The sequence below is a fragment of the Cygnus olor genome, chromosome 2, assembly GCF_009769625.2.
Source record: "Cygnus olor isolate bCygOlo1 chromosome 2, bCygOlo1.pri.v2, whole genome shotgun sequence".
NCBI lineage: Eukaryota > Metazoa > Chordata > Aves > Anseriformes > Anatidae > Cygnus > Cygnus olor.
In genome coordinates, this window is record NC_049170.1 from 60,570,013 (window position 1) to 60,596,149 (window position 26,137).

The 26,137-nt window shown below is 39.3% G+C and overlaps 2 protein-coding genes across 9 annotated transcripts in view; one reads left to right on the plus strand and one right to left on the minus strand.

Moving 5' to 3' along the window:
* Positions 1 to 15,739, minus strand: part of SUGCT (succinyl-CoA:glutarate-CoA transferase) — a 326,659-nt gene extending 310,920 nt beyond the window's left edge. For 5 of the 8 annotated variants that reach the window (XM_040549158.1, XM_040549157.1, XM_040549155.1 and 2 more), the window contains exons 1-7: positions 14,688 to 15,739; positions 14,459 to 14,527; positions 11,247 to 11,298; positions 11,085 to 11,158; positions 8,316 to 8,401; positions 7,316 to 7,366; positions 1,880 to 2,000 (exon numbers count right to left, since the gene is read on the minus strand). In XM_040549158.1, the coding sequence (XP_040405092.1) occupies positions 1,880 to 2,000; positions 7,316 to 7,366; positions 8,316 to 8,401; positions 11,085 to 11,158; positions 11,247 to 11,298; positions 14,459 to 14,527; positions 14,688 to 14,835 (601 nt within the window). In that variant the 5' untranslated portion in view covers positions 14,836 to 15,739. Of the gene's footprint in view, positions 1 to 1,879; positions 2,001 to 7,315; positions 7,367 to 8,315; positions 8,402 to 11,084; positions 11,159 to 11,246; positions 11,299 to 11,611; positions 14,528 to 14,687 lie in introns of those variants that run through there. The other 3 variants (XM_040549160.1, XM_040549161.1, XM_040549162.1) reach the window with 3 other exon arrangements.
* Positions 15,740 to 15,897: 158 nt separating this feature from the next.
* On the plus strand, positions 15,898 to 22,260 carry LOC121065964 (M-phase specific PLK1 interacting protein). The gene is made up of 3 exons (XM_040549163.1): positions 15,898 to 16,008; positions 16,389 to 17,485; positions 21,637 to 22,260. Exons 2-3 carry the CDS (start codon positions 17,126 to 17,128, stop codon positions 21,838 to 21,840), a joined length of 564 nt encoding a protein of 187 aa, XP_040405097.1. The 5' UTR covers positions 15,898 to 16,008; positions 16,389 to 17,125; the 3' UTR covers positions 21,841 to 22,260.
* The last annotated feature ends 3,877 nt before the right edge of the window (positions 22,261 to 26,137 follow it).

The following is a 26,137-nucleotide window of genomic DNA, read 5'->3' on the forward strand; positions in this document are numbered from 1 at the left end:
AACCTGAAGCTGAATATGACAGAGAATGATCAATGGGCTGGAGCACTTTTCCTATGAACACAGGCTGAGAGAATTTGGGCTTGCTCAGCCCGGAGAATAGAAGACTGGGGAGACCTTACAGCAGCCTTCCAATACCTAAAGGTGGCCTACAGGAAAGCTGGAGAGGGACTCTTGGTCAGGGAGTGTAGCGATAGGACAGGGACTAATAGCTTTAAACTAAAAGAGGGGATATTTAGATTAGATATAAGGAAGAACTTCCTCACCGTGAGGGTGGTGAGGCACTGGAGCAGGTTGCCCAGAGAAGTTGTGGATGCCCTAACCCTGGAAGTGTTTAAGGCCAGGCTGGATAGGGCTTTGGGCAACCTGGACTAGTGGAAGGTGTCCCTGCCCATGGCAGGGGGGTTGGAACTGGATGGTCTTTAAGGTCCCTTCCAACCTTAACCATTCTGTGATTCCATGAAGATGATTAAGAGACTGCAATATCTGACACATGAGGAAATGATAAGAGCTGAGACTTTAGCCTAGAAGAAGAGAAAACTCAGGGGATTCTTACCAATGAATATAAATACCTGGTGGGAGGGAGTGAGCAAGGGGGAGCCAGACCCTTTTCAGTAGCACCCATTGAATGATAAGAGGCAATGGGCAAAAATTAAAAACCCATGGCATTGCACCTGAGCACAAAACATTTTTTACCACGACAAATGTTAAACAGTGGAACAGATTGTCCAGAGACTGCGGAGTTTCTATCTGTGGAAATACTCTAAGCCCATCTGGACTCAGTCCTGAGGAACCCACTTCAGGTGACCTGGCTTGAGCAGGAGAGTTGGACTAGATGAACTCAAGAGGTCCTTTTCCACCTAAGCAATTCTGTGAAATGAAGTAGTTTTTCTTACTTCAAAGTTTTCATCTAATATCACAAACACGTAAAAGCATTCAGAAGTTGACATGTGCAGTGTGAGAGGAAAAGCAGATTTACCAAATCAAACGCCAAGCCATCACAAATAAATTGCAAGATGGGTATCATTTTATTCTTTCATCAACTGTACAGCAACTAAAACCACAAAAACATTCAATTTACTAATGATAAATTACATGCACAAGCAAATGTGAAAAACACTGCGGTAACTAACCACAGACCAACCTAAACATACGTAAAGAAAGACTTAACAGGTTTCACAGCTAGTCCTGAACATAATTGCCTTTCTGCCCTTGTCTTAAGGGCTCAAAAAAGCACAAAAGCATGAAAAATATATCACAGACTAAAAAACCTCATTTGCTCCCCATTAAATGGGAAACACACAGTAGTTAAAAAGCTAAAGATGTTATTCAGAAATTCAGAAGCAAAACAGGTCTGGCCTGATTTGCAACTAAGATTTTGAATTGGTCTTTGAATGTGTGCAACTTCTTTGTTTTAATTTAATTCTAACATGTATGCAGGTCCTGATATTCATGTCTACTTCCTTTCCATGAACACGTAACTAGATAACTGAAGAGAGAAGCATGCTTCAGGGCAGTAAACATTGAAATGACTAGATTGGAAACTTGCAATGAAAACTGGTTCAGTAAAACCAATGGGGGAAAAATGAGTTATCAATCTGTTCAAAGCAAAATGCAAGGCCCCACCAATGCTGGCTCCTTTGTGGCCAATAGGAGTACAGCAGTCTACTATTGCCACTGTCGATCACCTTATAAAGTGCTGACATCGTTGCTGCCTCCCAATTTTTCTGTATTGGTTTTTGAATTAAAGTAAAACTTGTTTTCTATCTTCCAATTTAACTTAACTGACATTGAAATAATATACGTTGATATTGCTACATGAGTTATAACAGGATGAGTGGAATAAAGGAAACAATGACACAAGTTACTGAAATTACAATACCTGTTATTGAACAGTACACTATGTGAGGAGCAATCTTTTTAATGTCTTCATAACCTAGACCAATTTCAGCCAGTTTCCCAGGGATGTAGTTTTCCACAAAAACATCAGACACAGCTGCAAGCTTTAGAAAAGAAGAGTAAGATTTGTTAATGAGCTTCCAAAAGTTCAATAAATTCCTCATATAACTTGACATCTCACTAATCAAGATGGTTCTTGTCTTTCTGACAGAACAGAATTCAAACCTAAAGATATTTTTTTGGTCTGTTAGACTGTGCATGTCTGCAAACTACACATTAGGGATGCTGCGTGTCTAGAAAAGAAACTACCAAAATCCTAAAGCTATTAGATGAAATTACAACATAATTGTATTAGCAGAATCACATTAATTTCCAAATACTTGACCAAAATTTACAGAACAGTCACCAGCTTTATACCTGCAGTTAGCGTGAGGAAAGAGGGGGAAAAGGATGCATGTTTATCTTCCATGTTTCCTCTACCTTACAGTTTTGTAAAATGTTGGGGGGGGGGAGTTGGACATGTTTGTTTTGTTGTTTGATTTTTTATTTTTAAGTTTTAAAATGATTAATTACACTTACTGGAACAAAGGCTATATATCCCACTTTCTGTATGTGGAAACAAAATACAGAGCCCAAAAATGTTATGAGGTTAACATGAACATCTTAAAATCACCTCGATTAGAACAGTGATGTCAAGCTCTGCAGCATGATTTTCTGCATCACATCTAAATGAATGACCTAGTCCAAAATCTACTGAAGTTAAAGATTAACATATGACCTTGATGGGCTTTAAATTGTATCTTTTTATTCTTATAGAAATTATGAACAGAAATATTTATACATGTTTCAATATAATATTGAGAGCTTCTGAAGCTTGAGAACTACATATTAACAGAAATATGTAGTGCTTGGCAGAGTTGTATAGTTTTGGGGTTTTTCCCCTGTTTGGTTGTGGGATGGTTTTTCCTTTGTTTCTTTTTACAGGAATTTAAAAGCTATTCCCTGAGAGGAACATGTTTGTGCACACACCTTTAAGCATGATCTAAAACATTTCATTTCTTAATGTTATTTCAAGATGATCAGAGTCACATTCTCTGGAACTACCACGCAGCTGTCTGATCAATATATACAGCAAATTGGGCCAGCTTCTATAAATTAGTGTCATCATATCAGCAATCATAAGCATTTTTGTTCTAGCATGCACACTGTTTAGTTGAATCTAAGGCCAAAGAAACAGCCAAGCCAGCAAATATTTAACAGGAAAGACGAACTGATTCTTATTCAGTCAAGAAGGCATGCGAATTATGAATGGTTTAACCGGAAGCACGGATGAAACATTAGTAAAATTTACAGAAACTAAGTTCAGCACAAGGTAAAAGTGGGTTTTAAAATGCATGTTGTAAGCTATTTCAAGGGGCTGTGTCAAGAACTGCTAGGACTACTAGTTTTAAACCATTACAATATGAGAAAGTCTCCATATTCTAAATAAGCATTGCTGGATTTCTATGTGGACAAATGGCTCTTTTTAAAAAAAAAACTATTCAATAGGAGTGGACTCCATAGAAGACCATAACTTCATGACAGTTAATAAAGCAGGCATTTGTCACAGGACAGTTCTCAAGAAGATAAGGTTTCTACAGAGCTCACAGAGCTAAAGCATTAGCTAGTAAAAACAGAAGCAGCTCAGACAGATCTACAACTGTCCCAATCCTCTGTGCAGGACAGCAGATCCAACCACAGAACTAAATTAAGGGCAATGCAGTGGGGGAAGCTGTTAGTTGTTTAATGTCATGCCTTTATGAAAAAGAGAGCCAAGGGGGTTTATTTTCTCTCTAAATCCTTCACAGTCCATACATTAAATACTTTTCCAATTGGCAAAACTACAACCTTAGCTAAATTCATGCAAGAAAAGCAATCAGTTACAACTTGTGTACTGTTTTCACTATGCTTTGTAATCTATCAGATGTACAGAGATGGTATAGGCTAGTTTGAGATCCGTTGCCCACCTCATACTGAAGAGGTATCTCCTACAATCCACTAAGGGGGAAAAAAAGATGGCTAACAAAAAATAAGTGCAATACTTCTGGATATGGCAACATATACGGTTGATTACAGTGTGAAGTGCAGATACAATGATTTAGGACCAGTCTAGCAGTGTGTATGTATTCTTATAGAGATGAACATAATGTTATAGATGTCTTACAAATATTGTGCCAGCTCTGCCACTAACATTCCCATTACTCTTGGAAATAGTCTTTAATGTACAAGTCAGTGTGTGCATAGTATGCATCTCTTTTGATGCTCAGTGAACTCTAAGAGGTACCCAGTGTTCTGTTATTGGCAAGTACTGAACTCAGATTCTGATCTTAACGAATTGCATGTTCTTAAAACACAAAAGGTGTTTTGGTCTTAAAATTCAACGGGGTTTTAAGTCCATTGTCAATTGAAATTTCACACTGTGTTCTACAAGCCCTCCAGAGCTTACCACTTGTACTTCTGATTCTACTAACAGCAACAGAATGCAGACCCGAGTTGGAATACTATATGCTTCAGATCAGACACTGATATGTTCAACCTCAGGACAGAAAAAGGTATCATGCATGCCAGCTAGTCATTAAATTGAATATAAACAACACAATGATGCTACTAACTTGACAGAGCAGGCTATTCATCGCCTTCAAAAAGATTTTTTGAAACAAGTACTCCACACAGAGAAGTGTGTGAATACGCACACACACAGATGACAATATTCATGACACATGCTGACCTATCAGCTAAATTGAACAGGAGGAAAGGAGTGCCATCAGCTCCCCATCCAACTGAACTCTTCTAAGTCCTTCATGACTAAACACAGAATTTAATTAGTTAAGGTTAAATACTCAGGAGAAAGGTATCCAAGTTTCTTAAAACAAGATGCTGAAAATTGCTGAATAATGCTCTAAAAAGATTGTGTGTCAGAGGATAGTATTAGTGCACATACCATCACTGAAGAGAAAATCATTTCCATTCGGTGAGACATTCAAATATTTGGAAGGCAGTTAACAGCAAGTTAAAAGCATTAGGAATGAAAACAGGGCTACAAGTGACACAGAATAAAGAAACAAAACAGAGCACCAAAGTAGTAGTAGGAACTTCAGTGTAAAATAATCACATAATTATGCAAGAACAGACCTTTGGGCAAGTGTGCATTGGTTTTTTTTTTGTTGGTTTTTTGTTTGTTTGTTTGTTTTTTAAAGTACTGTGCCAAATCCAAGACAGTTGATTAACAGGTCTCTTCTGCATACTTGATAATATTGATGCAATTATCAAGGTTGTGCTTTTTTCATATACCTCAAGACTCGATTCCTTTGTTAATATGATTCTGGATTCTGATATTAACCTCCTTCCACCTATATGGAATTTACAGGAAGGGAGGAAATGATTTATTCTAGCCATGCTATCTTTCTTAATAAAGAAAAATGATTATAACCTCATCACTTTTCTTTGTAGGTCTTCAGCCCAGGACATAGTTTGTATTTAATTGTGAGTAACCGATGTCCCAAATGCAAAGTTCCTCTTGCCATTAGTTACCTTGCAGATACAAACATTACTTTACACTATAGGAAACACACTGCTGAACAACACTCAATTCTTTACACATCTTTCCTGATGTTACCAAAAGACAACTGACAACAAATGATAGCCTCTTATACATAACACTCTTATTTTTAAGAAAATCCAAATGGAAGAAAATGGAAAAAAATATACTCTGGTTCCATTTCAGATGCAGTATTAAAATGTCAAGACCTCTGCACCAAATTCCCCCAAGGCTATCACTGAGTGAAGTAGAACAATGATAGGAAAGTTGCTACTTTGATACAAAAATCATGTGGGGTTTGAACTCAGCCTCAAGCACAAAGGTTGTAATACTGTAAAGTCACCAGCCATTGAGTGGCACAAACCATGAAGAGGTTCTCCATGTTGCAGGCAGAAGGAAGTTGTACATTTAACAACAAAATCAAGGAGCCCCCTTCCTACACAAATGTCAAGATGAGAAAAAAGGAATTTCTTAACCAAAAATAGTAGCATTCACACATAAGAAGCTAATGCTGCATCCATCCTTCCTCCAGTTCATCCTGACTCATAGTCCCAGATGTCTTCAACTTTGTCAAACAGGTTCAGCCCATATTCATGAAATCAGTGGACATTTTGCTTACAGTAATTTTTCTTCCTTTCACCCTTTCTTTTCCCAAATGTCAAAGAGAACTAGGGTGTTTTTTTTTTTTTTTACTGGTTTTCTGGGAGGAACTTTTTTTTAAACCCTTATTTAGAAGGTGACTGTTTTATCCAAAAAATACATCTGTGTTATTCCAAATGGCCTGTTTCCAAAACCTTTAGAAGATAAACATACAGCTTCATAACAATCAGTAATGAATGGTTCTGTTCTGCAAAGAGCACGGGGAGAGGGAACCAGAAAATCCTTGGCTTATATAGAAATCTTCCGAGTTTAAGCATCTCTCTCTCATAGAGCTGACAATAAAAAAAGTATCAAAATATCAGACAACTTAATCTACTTTAATTTCATATAAAGTTCCTAGCAAAAATTACTACCAGAAAAATTCCACTTATTGCAGGACATATACAGTCTCACTGCAAAAAACAAGAGTGATTGGAACTGATACTGAAGCAAACAGGATCAGAAGCCAGCTTACCATTTTAGATATATTGCTACTGCTGTGATTTTTAGCCCTACAGAACTATGTAGCAGGTCCTATACTTCTCAAGAAAAATGAAAAAAAAAAAAAGGATGACAACACAAGTTTTACAGAATGTGAAATACGGTGCTTTTATTAGCTTTCCAATGTGGAAAAAAAAAGATCACCTTAAATCACCCTTGCATTCTGCACTGAAATACTGAAAAAAATAAAGATATGAAATCTGTAGGAATTTGACCTACAGGACAGCAATTCTCAGAAAGATGCAGAGCAACTGAAGTTGTGAATATACTGTAACACGCTGAAATATGCAAAGAGTGTATGTAGCCCAATTCTTCTTTTGTAAGCTCATTGCTGACTTCATTGGAAGGAGTTTCAAGCTAGGTTGATGAAGTTGTACAGTAAGATCTAACATAGCACCAGATAAGCACTAGATTGTTAGACCTTCTCCTCACAATATTTAATTTGAAGCTTTTGATGAAGTTTTCAAGTAAATTTTATCTAAAATCATTATAAGTTACACTGTGCACCAAACTTTTCTGCATGCAAAACTGCAGAGTGTAGAGGCAATAAACTGTAATTTTAGAAGTATTTAAGAAGTGAACTGCACATATACACATTTTTAATTATCAGATATACTTGAGAGTTTATGCAGAGTTTATTCTTTCTTACACAGGACCAAACCAATATAAAATAGGCATGATTTGCATTCCATTAAAACCTACCTCCCTGATTATTTTTGCTCCTCTTGAATTCTTCATATTGATAGCTATGCTCTAGAGACGAAAAAAAGTAATTAAAGTAAAAGCCCTTCTAATCATTATCAACATCTTCTAAACACAACCAACAGTTAAGTTTCACACTATAGCTAAATAAACAAATTTTAACCCCACTCCACCCCTAAAAATAATTTTCTGTTGGTAAAGCAGGCTTAACGGTCTCAGAACCAGACAAGCAACAGAACAAGCCTGATGGATGTGCAACTGGGAGCTGCACTGTGGTCTGCTCACTGTATGTTTGTACAGCACTTACTACTGCAAGTACACATGGGGACACCAGAAACATTTGTTTCAATGGCAACAAGCCACTAAACAGCTCAGGCACTTTGTGAAGCTTCATATTAATCCTCAAGTTTCAAACTACACTCAGCCAACCTAACTACAGTATGATGCCTGCTCTCCCCAATCCCCAGCTGCCAGGTAAGGCAGGTCAGCTCAGGTGATCCATCCCAAAAAAATGATCTTTTAAAAGAATTAATAACCCTGAATTTCATCAGGGTTAATTTTCAGTTGATTTGCACCAGCAACTGAAGACTGGCAGGACCACTCCTGTATTTTGAAATTGCCTCAGCTGACCCCAGAAGCATACCAGAGATTTACAGCCTTTTTTGTTTAAAATACTTCATTTTTGTCCTGAAATGTACTCACCTTGACAACATAACTAATGCCAATGTAACTATTGGTCCATTATATATGTTAAGAATCAAATGAAGTCAAATTATATTCTTATAAAGTACATCTAAGAAAATTAAACTAGTGAAGTTCTCTGTTAATCATCTTTACTCATGGTTTTACTGTTCATTTTCACTTAGTTTTAAGTCATTGATAATGTACTGTACAGAGTTCAGCTTTTATACCAGACCAAACGTAAATAATTTGAAGGAGAAGAACTACATCTTTAATTGCAATTACAACAGATTAATCTTCAATGTAGCACTTCATTTACCTTTTTATTTCTATTGACACTGAGAAAATAAACACTTTCTGTTCCAACAAAAGGTGGGCCCCAAGCTCTTGTGTCATCACCAGCTCCTGAAAGAAATACCATCACATTTTTTACATTTTTTATAACTGTCCTGTATTACACTGGCAAAACACAACAGGAATAAGAAGTTTTTTTTCTTCTCCTAGGTAATATTTAGGCCTTCTAAATTTCAATTGGTAGGCAGGAAAAAAAAAAATATACATATTCTAGGACATTTACTTCAGAAAACACCTAAGAATGAATGTAATTAAGCAAAGTGAATTTTGTTTTTGGTCGTGCCGTCATGATTTTAAAACAGCTTGCCTTGTTCCTGCTATGATTATTTACATTTTAAAATAGAAATAAATACATTGGGGAGCAGCTGTATTTTTAATTCCTTTTTAACTTAAAGCAGAGCTGCAATACCATTCTTTCATGCAATCTGGAAGAATTTAGCAGACGTTCTTGTTCACACAGTCAACAAGCCGTTCATGAAACACTCCAGACACAAAGTCATGATATCACTAATCAACAACAAGTTGTTAAGCTGCGTGCTGCAGAACAGCACCAAAAAGAAGCACTTGCTACAGTGCTCCACCATTCAGAAATTCTCTTGCCTTACAAAAAGGGAAAATGGAATTCAAGTTTCTGCAGCTACTGATGTCACTGATTCATTTATACTTAATTTCCAATTTTAAACTTTTCTTAAATGTCATGAAGACTGGCAATCTATTTTAATTGCCAGTTTTAGTTTCAATCTAATTAGAATTAAAACTAAATTTAAGTTTGGGTATAATCATGATCCCAAGTGCTAGCAAGCATGCACAATATCTCTATCTATTTCAGTATCTAGACCTTAACTCCTTGTTAACTTTAAGGGAGTAAAAACTTTCCTCAGTGAGGCAACACAGAAGATGAATACTAGCAGAGATACGCAACTGACCTAAAGAACCGTTGGTCCAACACAATATAGCCACTGCCATATCATGCTACACACTGGAAGAACACCTAAAGGTTACAGCCATCTAAGCTCAAATGTGGCAGAAGACATACAAATGTAAATTATACTCACCAACATTTGTATTGGTTATTATCTCAAAGAACTATCTTGGTTCAAGCAGGAAGCTTGGGGAAAAAGAGTAGTATTGCTTCTATACGGTCCTATCTTGAGCCAATTAAACAAAATTTCAGTAATACTTTCCATGTAGGAAAAGGAACACACACATGTAGTGTGACTACTATCCTCTACAAATAAACACTCCTGTGATTATAGACATCTCACAGAAAAATGAGATTATCCATGACTGACATTCAAACTGAATGTCAAATGATCGTCATTCAGACTTCTCCGGCTGCCTTTCTCCCTCAACCACCAAACAAACTCTTCAAGAGCAAGAATGCAAATCTCCAAAATGATTACGTGGTACAGAGCCATGTGGGAGCAGTTCTTGAAGAGCTGCTGCCTGTGGGCAGCCCCTGCAGGATCAGTTTGGGAAGGATGGCATCCCGCGGGAGGGACCCCATGTGGAGCAGGGGCAGGAAGTGACCGTGAAGGAGCAACAGAGGTGAAGCATCAGGGACTGACCGCAGTCCCCAGTCCCTATTCCCCTGCACTGCCCGGGGGAAGGAGGTAGAAGAGAGTGAAAAGGGGGAAGGTGTTTTCAGTTTGTTTTGCGTTTCTCACTGCTCTAGCTTGTTAGTAATAGGTAATCAATTATCGTCACAAGCAAAACAGACTTGGCATAGTGAGATTAATCTTTGAGTGATCTCCCTGTCCTTATCTCAAGCCTTGAGCCCTTTCCATCATATTTTCTCCTCCTTTCCCTTTGAGGGGGGGAGTGAGAGTGTGGTTGTGGTGGAATTTAGCTTCCCAGCTGAGTAAAGCCACCACGGTAGCTCCTAATATAATGAATTTACCAACATATAAAAAAATTACCTTGAGGGAAGAAAAAAATGGAAGTATATTATAAACCTATTGAGCCTCAAATCTGAGGATCTTGACTGGGGACTCATAGTTCCTATATAAATCCTTGCTGGAAGTTTCTGTTCGCATGTCAAATTTTGGATGTCACTCTACAGTTACAACTGTTTTAACTCCCTTACCACATTACGAGAAATTTGAAACACCTAAGCATTCCCATGCCCAAACTAAAACCTCAAAGTCCAAACAACTCAACACATCAATTTAATTTTGAGTGATGGAATAAGCCATTTTAGTAAGTGATGATTTGGTATTGTTTTGTACCTTAATATCTGGAAAGAAGTGACCTGATCTTACAACTTCAACCTTCTCACACTCATCTTCCCTAAATGTATTGGGTTTTGAATAAAACACACATAGAGTACGTTGCTAAAGCAAACAGAACATATACATGCAAACAAACTTACTTAACTAGTTCCCTAACACACCAGAAATAGGGCAATGTCGTCAGAGTATTCCAGAAATTTGAAAGCTATAGCTTTAAAAAATATAGGTAAACAGCTACAAAATTAAGTTTTTCTTAGCCAATACCGTATACACACTAAACAAAAAACAGTCGCCAATGCAACATAGCATTGTCTTTTTAAATATTTTCAGAGAGTCCAGACTTACATTCTCAGTCCGTGGTAAACACCCCACAACATTATCACAAACCAAATTGTTGTTAATAATCTGAGGAACACTGGAAGACGACAATTCCAAATACACAAACAATCATTTGCTAAACCGGCACACATTCTTACCATAGCTAAAATAAAGACAAACCTTACCTGGCCTTTCCACTTTGATGACTTCGGCCCCTAGATCTCCTAAATTCATTGTAGCAAAGGGCCCTGCAAGCACCCTGTAATATTATAAGAAGATTCTTAGTTTTTCCTACTACGATACTCACATCTAGACAGAGTGTTCCAAATGATAGACAAAACACAAACCTTGTTAAGTCAAGAATTTTCACGCCATCCAGTGGCTTTACATTACTAGCACCTGACAAGAAACAGAAAACAGTAACTCAGTTGATTTTTTTTTTTTCCAAGATGTTTCTGATTGGAAGTTTGAAACCCTTCTTGTGACTCTCTCATCATCCTCCCTCCCCAAATACAGGATAATAAAGCTTTCTTTACAAGTATGTTATTAGGATTATATTACATTATTATTAAAGACCTTCAAAGTCAAAAAAAAAATCTTATGGCTGATATAGCAGAACCTATTATAAACACCCAAGAATTCTACAGTAAAAACTACCTCGAGGTATTTTTATATATGCCAACCACAAACACACATCTTTTAAAAGACTAACCTGAAGAAAGATCCAAGATAAGCATGGAAAACATTTGAATGACAAACTAAAATTAATGGATAACAGACGAATGTGAATCACAGTATCCACAGCAGCAAAGCTGTTTGACCTGGAGACCCATGCACTTGCACCACACAAAGTCTCTACATTTCAAAAGAGAAGTTACAAAACTGAAGGCAGAGTGTATGAACCATGGAAACATTCTCTCTTTTAATTCTCAATGACAATTACACAGGCAAGACTACTAGCAAACCACAATTCTCTCCTCCTTTCCCTCTTCACCCTGACCAGCTCTGAGAAACAACAGCAGTGGCACGACAAGGCAAACAGTCACATCATCTAGACCACAGGTTTGCAAATATCTCTGGGTAGCCTTGAGTAAGGAAGTTTTTCTTCTGCTAACTTAATGTCTTGAACTGCAGACTGGGAACACAAACACTACACTGTCCCATGCAGATGGGGATTTCATTACTCTTTGTAAGGTGGGCTCCTACCACAAAAAAAAGGAAGCAGCACCTGCCCAATAACATCACAAAACTTACACAGCACTAGCTTGTCAAGATAAAAAAAAAAAAAAGATGTAAAACATGGCGAAAACAGTTAACTCGAGCACAGACTTCCAGAACAGGAGGAAGGAACTACAATCCCTCAAAGTGCAGGGCATCTCCAGAGCCACACAACAGTGGCATGCAATCATGAATGCCTGCGCCACACTCCCTCCGTCAGATCAGTGCCACCTATCACAACACCCCCCCCAACACTTTTTTTTTTTTTAATTTCAATGATTTTTAATCTTAATATGTTTATATATATAAAAATAATCTACAGAGCTATGAAGAAGCATTGAGAATTCAAGGCTTTTGCTACGTTTTCCGTCACTGTACTGCTCTCAGTAAAAAACATTCACATCCCATTCTTCATCTTTAAGACATTTCCCCTCAATTATTACAAATCACTCCAGAGATATTTGAGTTTAACGGGGTTTATTTTTTTAAATGCAATATGCAGACCAAGCAGCATGTTGAAAACAAGCTAACAAGCTTGTCTAAGAACAACCACATATTTTGAACATTTCAAACCCTTTAGGAAAACTCAGACTGTCACCTCTCTTCAACATTTGCACACCTCAGTGAAGACTCCTAGTGCTGGAAAACACTTGTGCTAGTGCCAGGTAAGCATCACAGATCCTCTAGTGTAACCTCAAGATTAGCAGGTTGGCTCTAGTTAGGCAAACACTTGAGCATATGCTTATCTTTTAAAGAATTAAGTCCATCTGCTTCACAATAATATTGCTGTTATTAATTAAAATTTAAAAATAAAAAACATCATTTGTTAGTTAGCCAAAAGGGCCCACCTTTCCCTCTTCTTTGCATTCCATTTAAAAATTGATTCTTATTCAATTGCTCACTAGCACTAGAAACCTTAGTGTCCTCCGGAGCCAGCATTCAGTGTTACCTCCATTTCTCACAGCCACACTACAACAGTCTTTCACAGCCAACAGGTTCCCTACCTGCAGCCAACAGTTTCAGAAAGCCATAAAGATTTTTCAAAAAAAAAAAAAAAAAGCCTGTAAAAAGCCTGTGAAGCATCGAGACTGGCCAATACTTACACATTCACACCCTGAGACTGATGAACGCTTACTAATTATCGCTTACACTATGGCACAGCTAATGCTCCATTCAGGGATTAGGACTCCGGTATAGCTGAAAGAAAACATGAGAGTACAAGCATTGTTTCAGAGATGCAGGCCCCTGGGAATTTTCCATAAATGCTCGTAGATAAGGATGATGTCCACAATGATAGAGAAATGCAAGAAGAGAAGAGATCAAAAGCTTGCTTGTGAACGACTGAGAAGGCAACAGACCTGCTAGTCCCTTCAAACTAGAACAAGCACAGGCAGACACAGAAGAAAACTCCTAGGACCTGAGTTCTCATTCCAGCAGGACACCAATTTGCTAAAACAATTACAACACAAAGCCTTTTGGCAATCAGAGAAAGAGCAGTTCTGATGCACTGATCCTGAGTACTGGAGTGCTATCAACCCACCCACCACTGCAGGAACAAAAAATAAAATAAAGAAAAAACATACAATCAGAAAAGAACAAGTATTGACCAAAAGCCTCTCCTGTCCTCATTTTTTTTTTTGACTATGTGCCTTGTATTACCTATGTTATAGTACCCCAAGTCAAACGTTTTTCCCTTGACTATTTTTTGTTGTCATTCTGGCTCAGTATAGCCTAAATTTCCATGAATCTTGAATTTACCATGAACAAGATAACTATGTGTATCCATTTTAACACATATTTGATTAAAAATAAATAGATCCATTCAATCTTGAGACAATTTAAACACTTTAGTTCAATTCATTATGCTGTCCCTATCATAAAGGTAGAAGTAGTGATAAATTGGCCTATTGTAGCAATTGGAGCAAGCAGCCAGGGAGATCATTCTATGGCAGAACAGATTGAAACCCATTTACTGTTACATTCACAGAAAATTTTCCTTAGTTGTTTTTCCTTAGCTGATTGGGACTTTCAATACTTACACAACAGTGTGAGTTAAATATAAATACAGCAATCCTGTTCTGATTGCTTCCAAATCCAGGGAAGAAAACCCCTGGAGCCTAATGTCCTTACCCTGCCTGCACACACTGCTATGATTTGTGCACACAGCCAGCCTTGCTCGAGGCCACCACAACCGGGGTGAAATCCACTGTCACCTCAAGCCAGGGCTGCACCTGCTGCGCTTATCTCACACCAGGCTCCGGGCAAGTGTTAGTGCTTGTGTTGGTTATTTAGCAACAGAGTTACTCAGTAACAGGGCAGAGCGGAGCCAGCAGAAACTGACTTGGTCGCGGCCCGGGGTTGTTGTCCTGCGGGAAGAGCAGGGAGCTGCTGGAAGCCATGCTCCTGGCACCTACGGGGAAGGGAAAAGGAGAGGATCAGAGCCCGGCTGCTGCGCTAGGCGACACGCGGGGCAGGGCTGAGAGCTGCCGCCCCCTCCTCATCTTCTTCCTCCATTTCCTCCTCCTCCTCCTCCCCCCACCCCTCCCGGGGATGCGGCATGTCCCCGCTACCTGCCGCAGGGGGTGCCGGCGAGGCGGCGCTCGGAGCTCCCTGGCAGCGCGGCGAGCAGGCTCCGCCGGTGCGGCGCAGGGTGCGGCGCAGGCTCCTCCACAGCCCCCCGCCGCCGCCGCTCCGTCCTCCCAGCGCTGCGCTCAGCATCCCCGCGGCGCCTTAGCGACGGCCCCAAATAGCAGCGCAAAAAGTGGTGCGCTCCGCCACAATGCGCAGGCGCATCGGCACCACTCACCTTTACACTCCTTCTCGGAGAGAGGAGCGTTAAATAGTTTCCCGATGGAGGCAGTGCGCAGGCGTGGGGCTGCTCCGCCCCACGGCTGTTGAGGGTGTTGGGGCAGTTGGTACGCGCGTGGCTCCGTGAGTGGGCAGCGCCTCAGCCCCGGCTCGGGGCTCGGTGGCCCTTGGGGAGGTTTCAGTGAGACCCATCGGTGCTCACGGCCAGCCCGTGGGCTGCCCTGCTCTCTGGTGTTAAATAGGCCAGATCGGGCAGGCTTTTTGCCTCTGGTCCCGGTAACGGGCGGTGACTGGTGGTGGTAGCCCTGTTACCCACGTGAAAGGGGAACAAAGTGGTAACAAGCCAGGTGTTTTCTTAGTATGTGGGACACAGGTGTTCGGCCTTTATATACATGGAAATTTCTCTTAGGTGTCAGAACAGTGGCTCCAATTGCTTAATTGGAATGTAAACCCCAGGACTTAGCCAAAATCGACTTTTTTGCTTTTGTGATGTCTAGCTCTGAGCTGAACCAATGTATCATAGCTAGAAACCTGTTTCTTGTTTGCTGTACTGTATTGCCAAGGTGAAATAAAGTATCCCCACGACAATTTTCCATGCCTACAAGTCAGGCAGTTATACCACATGCCATTAAATCCTCTTGCTTAGCACATGGTAGATCCTTGAGCTCGTTCTTACTTCACTAGAGGTGCAATGTTAGTTATGCTGGAAGCCCTCTCTTCACCTGTACATAACCCTGGAAGGGTTCAGAAGATTGAGTCTTTAAGTGAGTCTTCCCTGAGCAAACTATTTACAGACTGCAGACTGTTTTTAGTTCCTGGTAGGACAGAGTGAAAGGCTTGTAACAATCCCCTCCCCCCCCCCAAAAAAAAAAAAAAAAAAGTCTTAATAGGATAAAAAACCCCGCACAGAGGTTCAGCATTTATTTATGGGAAATACACTGGGAGGATGACAGCTGCATCTTGATAAAACTGCATCTAGATAAAACTTCTGACTGCTTGAAAATGAGCCTTATACGCAACACAGTATTGCTTGACAGAGCACCTGGACACTGAGGAAGAACAAAGGGAAAAGTTACATCACAGGTTTGTTGGCTGGATATACAATGTGTAATGGAAAGTGTGACTTGTATGCTTAGAATCCTAAAAGCAATTAGGATTTGTCAACGAGAAGAAATTCATCAGCAAAATTATCCCAGTGTAACTCGACACCTGTGTAATGATGTTTATTTCTAATTAGTTTCGTGTGAAAATGGTTTAAATTAAAAGAAACCATCAATTTCTGGAATAAGACTGGTCAGACTGAGGAACTGATAGTATGTTGATAAATTGTTTTGCGTAGACATGGTACTTCTTGAATGTGTAACAGTACGTAGAAAATTGGTCTTTTAGAGAAAATAAAACAGTAAAGGGTTAGCAAAATATTTCCTAAGTGAGTGGGTTTAATCTCTGTGTTTGCATTGCAGCTTTGCAAGGACAACGCTCCATGTTTTCGCAGGGAAGTTGTTAAGCAGTAGAGAGCAGAGTTCGCTGGGAGTAGAAAGTGAGTTACCTCCATTGGCAGAGGAAAAACAAACAAGCTGTTGTTTAAAGGAAAGCAAGACCAGTGAATGCAAGAATGAACCCCCCTTGTGTTTTCGGTTGATGTTTGTTCACTGCTGTTCTGAAGGCGCCAGTCATGCGCTGAAATGAAGTAAGGCTGCATTGCAGGGATGGCAATCTGAAAAATCCATTCCCTGATTCGTTCAGGACTTATGCTCGTATGGCTAGGAAGAGGAATGCTGTAAGTAACGCTATTATGTTGCTAAACAGGGGGTTCTCCTCCAAGAGACTCTTTTTACGAATTTCTGTGAGTTCCACAGCTCTCGTTGCCTGAGCTACCGTTCTACTGAAGAACTGCCAGCAGTTCCAAACGCCATGCAAAGCCTAAAAAAGACAAAATTAAAACGTTAAAAGCCCAAAGACTTTTGCCACCTCCTCTCCAGCAGCTCCGATCGCGTCATCACCCCGTGTGCTCCTCGCTTCGCTTTCCCCGGCCCGTAACCGTGCGAGCCCGGAACCTACGAGCCGGAAACGCTGCGAGCCCGGAGCCCCGTGAGATCGGACCCCCGCGAGGCCGGGCCCGTGGCGGCGGGGCCCGAGGAAACACCGGCAGCGGTACCAGGACAGGCAGCAGCGGCGTGGCCCCGGCGGCCCCCCGGCCATGTACCGGCAGAGCTTCCGCCCCCCCACGCCTCCGTACCCGGGCGGCGGCGGGCTGCGGAGCCCCCCGCCCGGTGGCGGCCCCATGGCGCCCTCCCCGCGGGGCTACGGCAGCCCCCAGCACACGCCGCCCTACGGCCCCCGGGCCGGGCCCTACGGCGGCGGCCGCTCGCCCCGCGGCTTCGGCTTCCACGGCGGAGGCCGCTTCGGGAGCCCGTCGCCGGGGGGGCAGACCCCGCGTAGGCCGCAGAGCGCCAGCCCCCGCTACCCGGCTCCCTACGGCGGCAAGTCCCCGGCCGGAGCTCCCCCGCAGCCGCAGCAGCACAAGCGCTCGCCCGGGGGCTTCCAGAGGCGCTACCAGGTATGGGGCAGGGCGGGGAGGGTGGGAGGGAGGCAGCTGGGACGGGGGCGGGGGGGCCGCTGCCGCTGCGTCCTGCCCCTCCGCAGCGAGGCTCCGAGCGCAGAGGACAGACGCCGCTCCGCCATAGGGAAGACGCGAGGACTCGCAAGGGAGTAGCAGTTTGCCTTTTAATATCCCGGCGATCCGAGGTACAGGGAGAATTAGACACCGCCCCAAACTGCAACCGACAGCTCTCCCTTCTGTTTACTTCCCTCTGATCAGTTTTTCCGTAATACAATGGGGAAGTGTTGGGTGTTTTCCTTTGCCTGTGCTGTCTGACAGCATAGAAGCAGCCCCGAACACATACAGAGCTTTCCGGGACATCGATAAAAGTAGTGATCTGCTAAAGACGACTAAGCCGAGTTTCCTTTAAACAGAAATGAGAACATCTGTTGGGATGGTAGAGTATTTGCTTAAAGTCCCAGCACTGCGCTGAAAGCTTAACTTTATATAAAGTAGTTTTTTTTCAAGAGTCATCAAAAACAGGCTGAGCGAGTTAACGCCTTTTTCAGGATGGTTTACTTGGGGTGTATGACAAGTGCTACAGATAGGGATGACGTTTCTTGGGATGACACCAACTTAATTGCATAAAGCAGCTACATACATCTTAGAGAAACCTTAAAAGCCTAAGAAATGTCACATGCAATACAGGCGATGATAAAATTTTAAGGTCCTCTTACTGACACTTTGTTTCTATTCAAAAATAGTCTGATTACTTTTTTACTGTGAAGATAGCTGGCTTACAGCAATCTCATAGTCCGTGAAAGAGGATCATTAAGAACATTATATGTTTTCTTTCTCATCTAAGGCCCTCTCAGGGCAGAAGCCTATGGATCCTAAAAAAGCAAAGGCTGTGGGGTTTCTACTGCAGTAGTAGGATCTAATTTTTGCATTAAAATGGCTCTGACATTGTGAAGAGAGAGGGTTTTAGTCATTGATGTCTGATGTCCCTCCATAAGGTCACCATTTGGATATTCACCTAAGTGTTTTTTAAAAGCCTGCCTTAAATTAACTGAGCAGAAGAATATGCAGAAGTCCTTTTGTCTAGTTTTAGCCAGACCTGGCTCATATCAGGAACTGTGAGCACGAACAGCCCCATAGGCTTTGTCCTTGGTGTTAGGAATGAAACCTGACATGAAGAACAGATCCGTTTGAATCTGGTCACAGACTGTCTACGTTTTCTCCTCTTCCCTTTCCTTCTGCAGACCTTGTGAGTAGCTTGAGAGCAGTGACCTGATGCCTTTCTAGACTAGAAAGCCATTTGTATGGCTGTAGCTTTGCCTAGGAGTAAGGTGATGTGTGTGCATGTACTTGTGCACTTATACACATGGACTGTTTTGCCTGGAAGGGCAATTATGGATGGAAGAAACCTCATAACCTGTCAGTCCTCATTTTCTTTGACATGGGCAACAAAAATCTCAGTTCATGAGGCCATCAGTAGATTTCGGTAGAGGTATTTTATTGCACGTTCTCAACATCAAATTTCTTCAGAGATTGGTCCTTTGTTTTCTGTAGATGCTATTGGTAAGAGAAGTGCAGTGCTTTTGAAATTCGTGAAATACAAGATTTCTGTCTCAAAGGTGACAGTAACCCTTTAAAATCTCATTAGGAAATCCAAAAGATAGTTTATATTTTTGTGCTTGTAGAATTTCATTTTTGAAATGAATAGAAAACTTAAAGAATAACCTTTGTGTGGCCAGTACTTAACTGAGCTTTCAATTTTTCCACAGGGATGCACCTGCTTTTAGATTTTATGAAAACAAGTTTGTTGAATCTCATGAACAACACCTCTTAGAATTCACTTAGAGGCAGCATTTCCATTTCTATACTAAACAGCAGTTAGTGAAGCCGTAGCTAATAGTCATAATGGGGTGAAAATTTTACAGAAAGTTTTTTAAAAAACAAAAACAAGTTAAACAGTTCAAGCAGGGTTTCTGTCTTTCTGTGCATCTGCCAGCATCTAAAATTCAGGTGAAGAAAGTTGATTAAGGAAATGATTGTCCCTGTTTTCAAGGCAGCGTTGTCACCTTCAGCAAGTTAGTGAATAGTGCCAAAAGATGCTTTTTGTTATTTTTTTTTATGTCATTGGCATCAGTTTCACTTGCACAGGTATGTCTGTATGTTTTCATTTTCCACAAGCTTGTAATGTGAATAATCACCTCTTGATTTTTTTCACAATGAAAATACGAAGGAAAAAAAAGACATAATGACTAGTATTCTAAATAAAAAAAAAAGTTCAAATTTAACACTTATTGAAAGCCGTCAATCTTGTATCACATAGCAGCACATAATAATCTAGTAATAATAATAGATGTCAGGCATACAAAAATGTCGGTGTTATGGATGGTCTGCATTATATTGCAGTGAAATTTCATATTACAAAATAAATCCATCCAAAAGAGTCTTGTCACTGATTTAGTTTGTTCTGTCACTGGGTTCTGCAGAGAGTTAGGTCAGTCAGTTCAGCTTTCTTCTGAGTGCTGCAGATTACACATAACATTAAATACGCTCCACATTTAACAATGTAGGAGTTGCACAGTCTCTATTAGACATGGTGTTTTAAAGCATTTTTTTTTTTTAAGATAGAAAGCACTACGTACTGGTGCTTTACCCTTAACATGAGTGCTTAAATAACAATAACGTAATTGTTGACTCAACTCCTTATACCGTAGGAAGTTTTTTAGACCTTTTATTGAGGTCCTTCTCTGAACTTACCCTCATGGTTTTGATGTTATACTTCATAAAGTAATTCTCTACCTTTTAGTAGTTTTCCGCTTTTGAGATCATCATCTTAGCTGCAGAACCTAATTTTCTGTGGTGAATCATTAGAAACAAACGCCCTGTAAATTAGACAAGGATGTTCCCATGTTTGGTCTTGTATCCATTATAATCAAGCTTTAGGAATTGTAGAACAGTAATGATTGGGACCACCTGTCAGTACATTTTCAGAAATAGATTCAAGACTGAGCTGTTTCAGTGGCTTACAGCTAAGCAAAGGGGTCTTCACTATATGGCAGTATTTCTCAGTTTTACCCAGAAATTGTTTCATGTGATCCACTTAGATTTAGTGGGGGTTTATTAGTAAAACTCAAATATCATCACTGTTGGTCCAAAAAAAAAGTCTTTAATCAGTGTTTTTACAGTCCTTTACGAAGTCAGAGGCAGCATCAGCCTCAAGGAATCCTTTTCTTAATTAAACCATGCATCAGGCACATTTGTAGACTAACTCCTGTGTATCTGTAGCATAGGATGTTTAGCCTTGGTTAAAACAAACCATTTTGAGTGGATGTGGCTTTAGACAAAACCTCCCTTTTTAGTGAAGTGAAGCTGAGGAAAAGAACAATGGATGATGAACAATGGCTGAAAAATTTTATTTTATTTTATTTAAATAAATATTTAAAAATATATTTAAAAATATTTATTTTAAATTGTTAAATTTGCTTTGTTGTAGCCCTCTTTAAGTTGCAGATCCTCGCAGGTTTGTAGAAGTAATTGCGTTGATCCCTGATCTTTGGAGAAAAAAAAATATCAAAAGCTTCCAGGCAAAAGATTTTCTTTCATGTAATACCTGTTTAATCATTGATTACTGTTCAGATTTGCACGTCAAAAGAAAGTTACATTTTCTCAAATTTCACAAAACACTAGTTTGGTTAAAGCAAAAATTGTTTTTCACAGTAAGTTCCTGATCTCATTTGTAGCTATTTGCTTTATACATTGGTGCTCAATCTGTAAGTACTGAATATTTGACTTGTGCTCCTGTAAATGTTTGACTCTTCCTCAGCCTCTACACCCTGTTTTGTTGTTCAGCTTTTGAATTAGACATGTTGTTGACTTAGGCAGTGTATGAAAAATAGCAGAGGAACTTCTCTGTAGTTATGTGGCAGTATGGCAAAAAGGTGGTTTGGAGAAGACTGGTGTTTATCCTGGTAAATCACAACTTGTAATTAAAGTATAATAAAGCCAATTTATTCTGAGGAAGAGCAGGTGAGGAATAGTAAATATTCTTTGAAGATTATTCGTAAGCTTCAAAGCTCTGCTACATTAGAAGGAAACTTATTTTAGTTTGAATTAGTCTATTAAATGTTTCTTTACTTGATGGTTTTCTTCCAAAGGGATCACCCAGGACATCTACTCCATTTGGTACAGCGCTTGGCAGAGAGAAAAGAGTGTCTAATGATGTGGAAAACTATTACAGACCTTCAATGCTTGAGGACCCATGGGCTGGCCTAGAGCCAGTTTCTGTTACAGACATAAACCAACAATACAGCAGTGAGCAAACAACATATACTGGTAAAAAAGGGAGGTATTTCAGTTAACACTTTTAAAGGCCAAATAACTCCATCTTGTCAGGAAAACTTTGGGACAAAATCTTTACACTTACACAAGATGAACAATAATAAAGACCTTAGTTAATGTTTTTATTTGATCACCTGTCCACCCTTTTATCCAATTTTTTTTATTGCAATGGAAATTTTTATGTGTGGGGAGGGAAAAGGAGTGGTAGGATAACTTACATTTCTGGCTGCGTGGAAGTGCCTACCAGCTTTGAAGAACAAAGTGTTCTTTAATCACCAGCGACTGATCTGTGACTGTTAAAACAGGTTTCCATATATTTACCTCTTCCATGCCAGATTGTTAGCCTTTTATTGTAAACTCCTTTAAGAAATGGTATTTTTTTATGTTTCAACATTTTTAGAATGAAGTAACTTGGAAATAAAATAAAGTTTTGTAAATCCTTGTTTTGTAATGTATAAAGATTATTTTAGGACTTTTGTTAAGGTGTACTCATTAACAGAACTAGTACTAGTTAAATTAGGTGACTTATGTAAATGTGCTTGTATGCTGTAGTTAACATCTGATTTTGTGCCTAGCATTTTTTTGTTAATTGTAGTGTAACATGAAACTGAAATATGACTTTTAGCCACCTCAGGAAACAAATGTATTGTCTTTGGAAAGTTTAATTTGTTGAACCAGATCTTGAGTCATAAACGTAATTCTGTAATCATTTACTTTTGTATTTTAAAAAAATCATATTTGGAACAAGATTAGACGTTTCTGGATTATAGTAAACAAGTCTGTTCAGTGGCAATTTTAGTCTAAGCAACACAACATCAGAATTAAATAAATGCAAATGTACTTTCTGGATCTACGTTTTAGAATAGCATAGAATGATTGAAACTTTGTTGTACAGTTGACATAAGTATATGAATAGCACCTCCTTATTGATGTGCTCTGGATTTTTCAATTTTGTCTTTTGATTTTTACCTACAGCTGGCATCTTTGCTTAGAGAATTCTTGTTTTCTGTGTGTGCATGCTATATTTTTATACTAAAGAGGAAAATGAGTTTTTTTCTTTTTTTTTTATTTTCTTAGGACTAGTCTAGTTGTGGAAGATCCATTCTTAAGTCTGCTAATGAATACTGTAATTTAGAACTAATTAGAAATAGTTCCAGTTGTAGGCATGCTCTTTACATGACATGTTAAGCCTGCAGTGGATATCTAAAGTGTTGAACATACTGTTATTTGTTTGTTGATCTTTGCTTTTTAGCAGGAGGTAGAGGGCAAAAATTTTTTGTTAACACAAAGCACTAGTTCAGTTTTCAAAACCTACATATTTTCTTTTAAGCTCATTGTATACTTCATAGGAAACACTTTTGTAGTCCTGAAGCACGGCTATGTAGAAGAGCACGAGGAATCACATCATGCTGTTCTTAGTAACTTGTCTTTTGCTGAGGTATGATAGCCCTAGAGTACTACTTGGACTGTTTCATCATAAAATGTCTTGGCTGAATACCACCTTCAGGAACAACATCAAACTGGAAGGGGGGTAGCTTATTGATATGTGCTAGCTGATCTTATTGTTCTAGTACTATATCCCAAAAGATTGCTCGGAGAACTGAGACCATAATGCCTGCCTGATACCAAGAATTCTTAAATCTTCATCCCAGAATCAAAACTGTCCCTGAAATGGCAGCTATCAGTATTGTTATCTGTAATGCATACCAGCAAAACTGAAATTACTTGACAAGTTGCAGTTAGTCTTTAGAATTTAAATATCAAATAATTGTGTCACTTTAAATAGTAAAGTATAATTTTTTTCCTTTTTTTTTAAACATTGAGAGGTAAAGTTCACAAAGTTATAGGGTGCTTAACTGAATCACCTTTTTTGTTACTTTTTCCTTTGAAACTCAATGCAGTTTACTTTTTGCAGTATGTTTGGTGATCTTGAGGAAATAGATCTGATAGTACCTCATGTTTTTTAAGAGACTAAAGCTCTGCTGCGTTCCCAGTTAGATGTAAGAAGAAACTGGGTTTGGAAAGGAGAAAGGAAAGGAAAAGGATTCATGACAGAAGAGAGACTCTTAGAGGTGGGACTGCTTTTACAGTAGCCAATATCAGCTGCCCTTGCACATTTCAAAGATGCATTTTTCTACTTTGGCTTTCCAAGGGATCAAAGCCAGTCAACTCTGGTAATAACTGTTAACTCCTGGAACTGGGTGTCAGACATCAACGAAGGTAAATGTTCCAGAAAGGGATTTGAGGAAATAATCTCGGAGCATTGTATTAATCAATACAGGCCTTCCACAATTCCATCTGTTAAGCTGCTGCTCCTATGCACTTCAGGATATGACCCAGCAATTATAAGTACATCATACTACTAAAGACTCCAATAATTTGGTCAAGAATCTGCAAGGAATTGAAATGTAGATGTAATAAGCTTACTAAACTCGTCACACCGTACCAAAAGCTTAAAAACGATTTACCTTTCTGGCTTCTAAGAGAAATTCTGCAATTACAGTAAAATTTCAAAGTGTCATTGTTGAATAGCTGTAAAATGCATGAACACATGTTCAGAACTATAAATACAATGTACTTAAAGCCAATTTAAACTTTGCCTTTTTTTACTATGATATCCAGGACGCTTGAGCACTTAACTTCCTCACTGATTGTAGTCCCTTTTCCCATATGGCAAACATTCTTTTTCCCATATGTTTCTAATGGAGATAGGATATATCACTTCCTCATTTGTTTATGAAGCCTCTTCATAGGAACAGGATGGCTCTGGAAATAGCATTTGATGATAAAAAGCACATCAGAAATGTATCCTTTCTTCATGAGCCCATGAAACAAAATAATGTCTGTGCTTTGCTAATGAAGGGATTCTTCTGTAATGAATACACTAAGAATATGGGCGTTGTTCTTTCCTCAACAGACGACTTAGACTTTAAGGTAAGTCACTTTCTTTTCAGAAGTTCGGATCTATGCACGTTCTATCCATTCCATTTTATTTGATGGACAAAGGCAGAATGCAAGACTTACTTTCCATTCAGTTTTGTAAAAGAAACCGCATAACTCATTACTCTCTTCTAGCAAATACTTGTTTTCATTTTTTGCTATTTGCTAGCTACTGTGTTTAACAATGAGCTTCGTATCACAGTAAGATAACTTAAATCACCTGCATTCAATTCTGTGTGACATGGTAACACGCCAGGTGGGAAACAATCTCAAATTGTGTAATACCTCAAAGATAGTTTAAGTTAGGGTTTTCAGTGTGATTTTGTAATATAGAATAGTCATTCTTCTCTGGCACTGTGGACACACGGTTTACATTGAAATTGTAAAACATGCAATTTAGAGTGTTGAAATTTCATTTAAAGCAGGATTTTAAAAATACATATTAAGCTACTTTTTTTAAACTAGCAATAAGACATTTTGCAGAAAAAATGCTTCTGGTCAACAGAATGAGAAAGTACTTCTGCACTCAGGCTGTTTTTCTTTTCCTGTTAGGGATATCTTTATCCTAACTTTATGCAAATGTGTTCATCAGACAGCTGGGAGAAGAAACATGCATTTTATGTAAAATCTACAAGTATCTATTCTTCAACTCCCCCCTAAAGAAGATTTTTTATAGACTGTTTGGGTTTTGAGTTACACTTGCAAGGAGTCTTGTTGACATTAGAGGATTTACTTGTACACCTAAGATACATAAGTATCTAACAAAATTTGAAAATTATTTCGCCCGTTGGTCTGTCAGTGCTCTTTACCAACTCTGCAATAAACTGCAATGTCTAGCAATTGCTCTGAATTCCAAGTTGTACATGTGCTTTTCATACATGAGCCAACCCTATCTTGCAAGGAATTAAATCTTTTTACCACATTTTCCTAAATTCTTGAGAAGGGAGACTTTGTTTTCCCTTCCCCAAATTTTCCTTCCTTCCAACTTGTTTGTATTAGGAAGGAAAATGGAGGATTGCACTCACTGATTGCTGAGGAATCATATATTGATTTCATGTTGCAGTCTCTCAGAAGCTTGTGTGCTAGTTGAGAGAGAGCTATGTATACTTCTCCATCATTTGGGATGGCTCAAAGAACTACTCACACCACAAAAAAACAGGAAGGAAATCACCAAGGTGTGTTAGCATTTAACAGTAGTATAGTTGTAGCATTCAGTCAGTTCGCAATCTTTTTTTTTTTTTTTTTTTGCTTACAGCAACTTTTGTTTTCAACTGGATGCCTCACTATGCACAAAGAATTAAATCGGTTTCATTTTCTGCTGTTTTCTTTAAAATACATGCTTTACAGATTTAGAGTTTAAGAATGCTTCCGCAACTA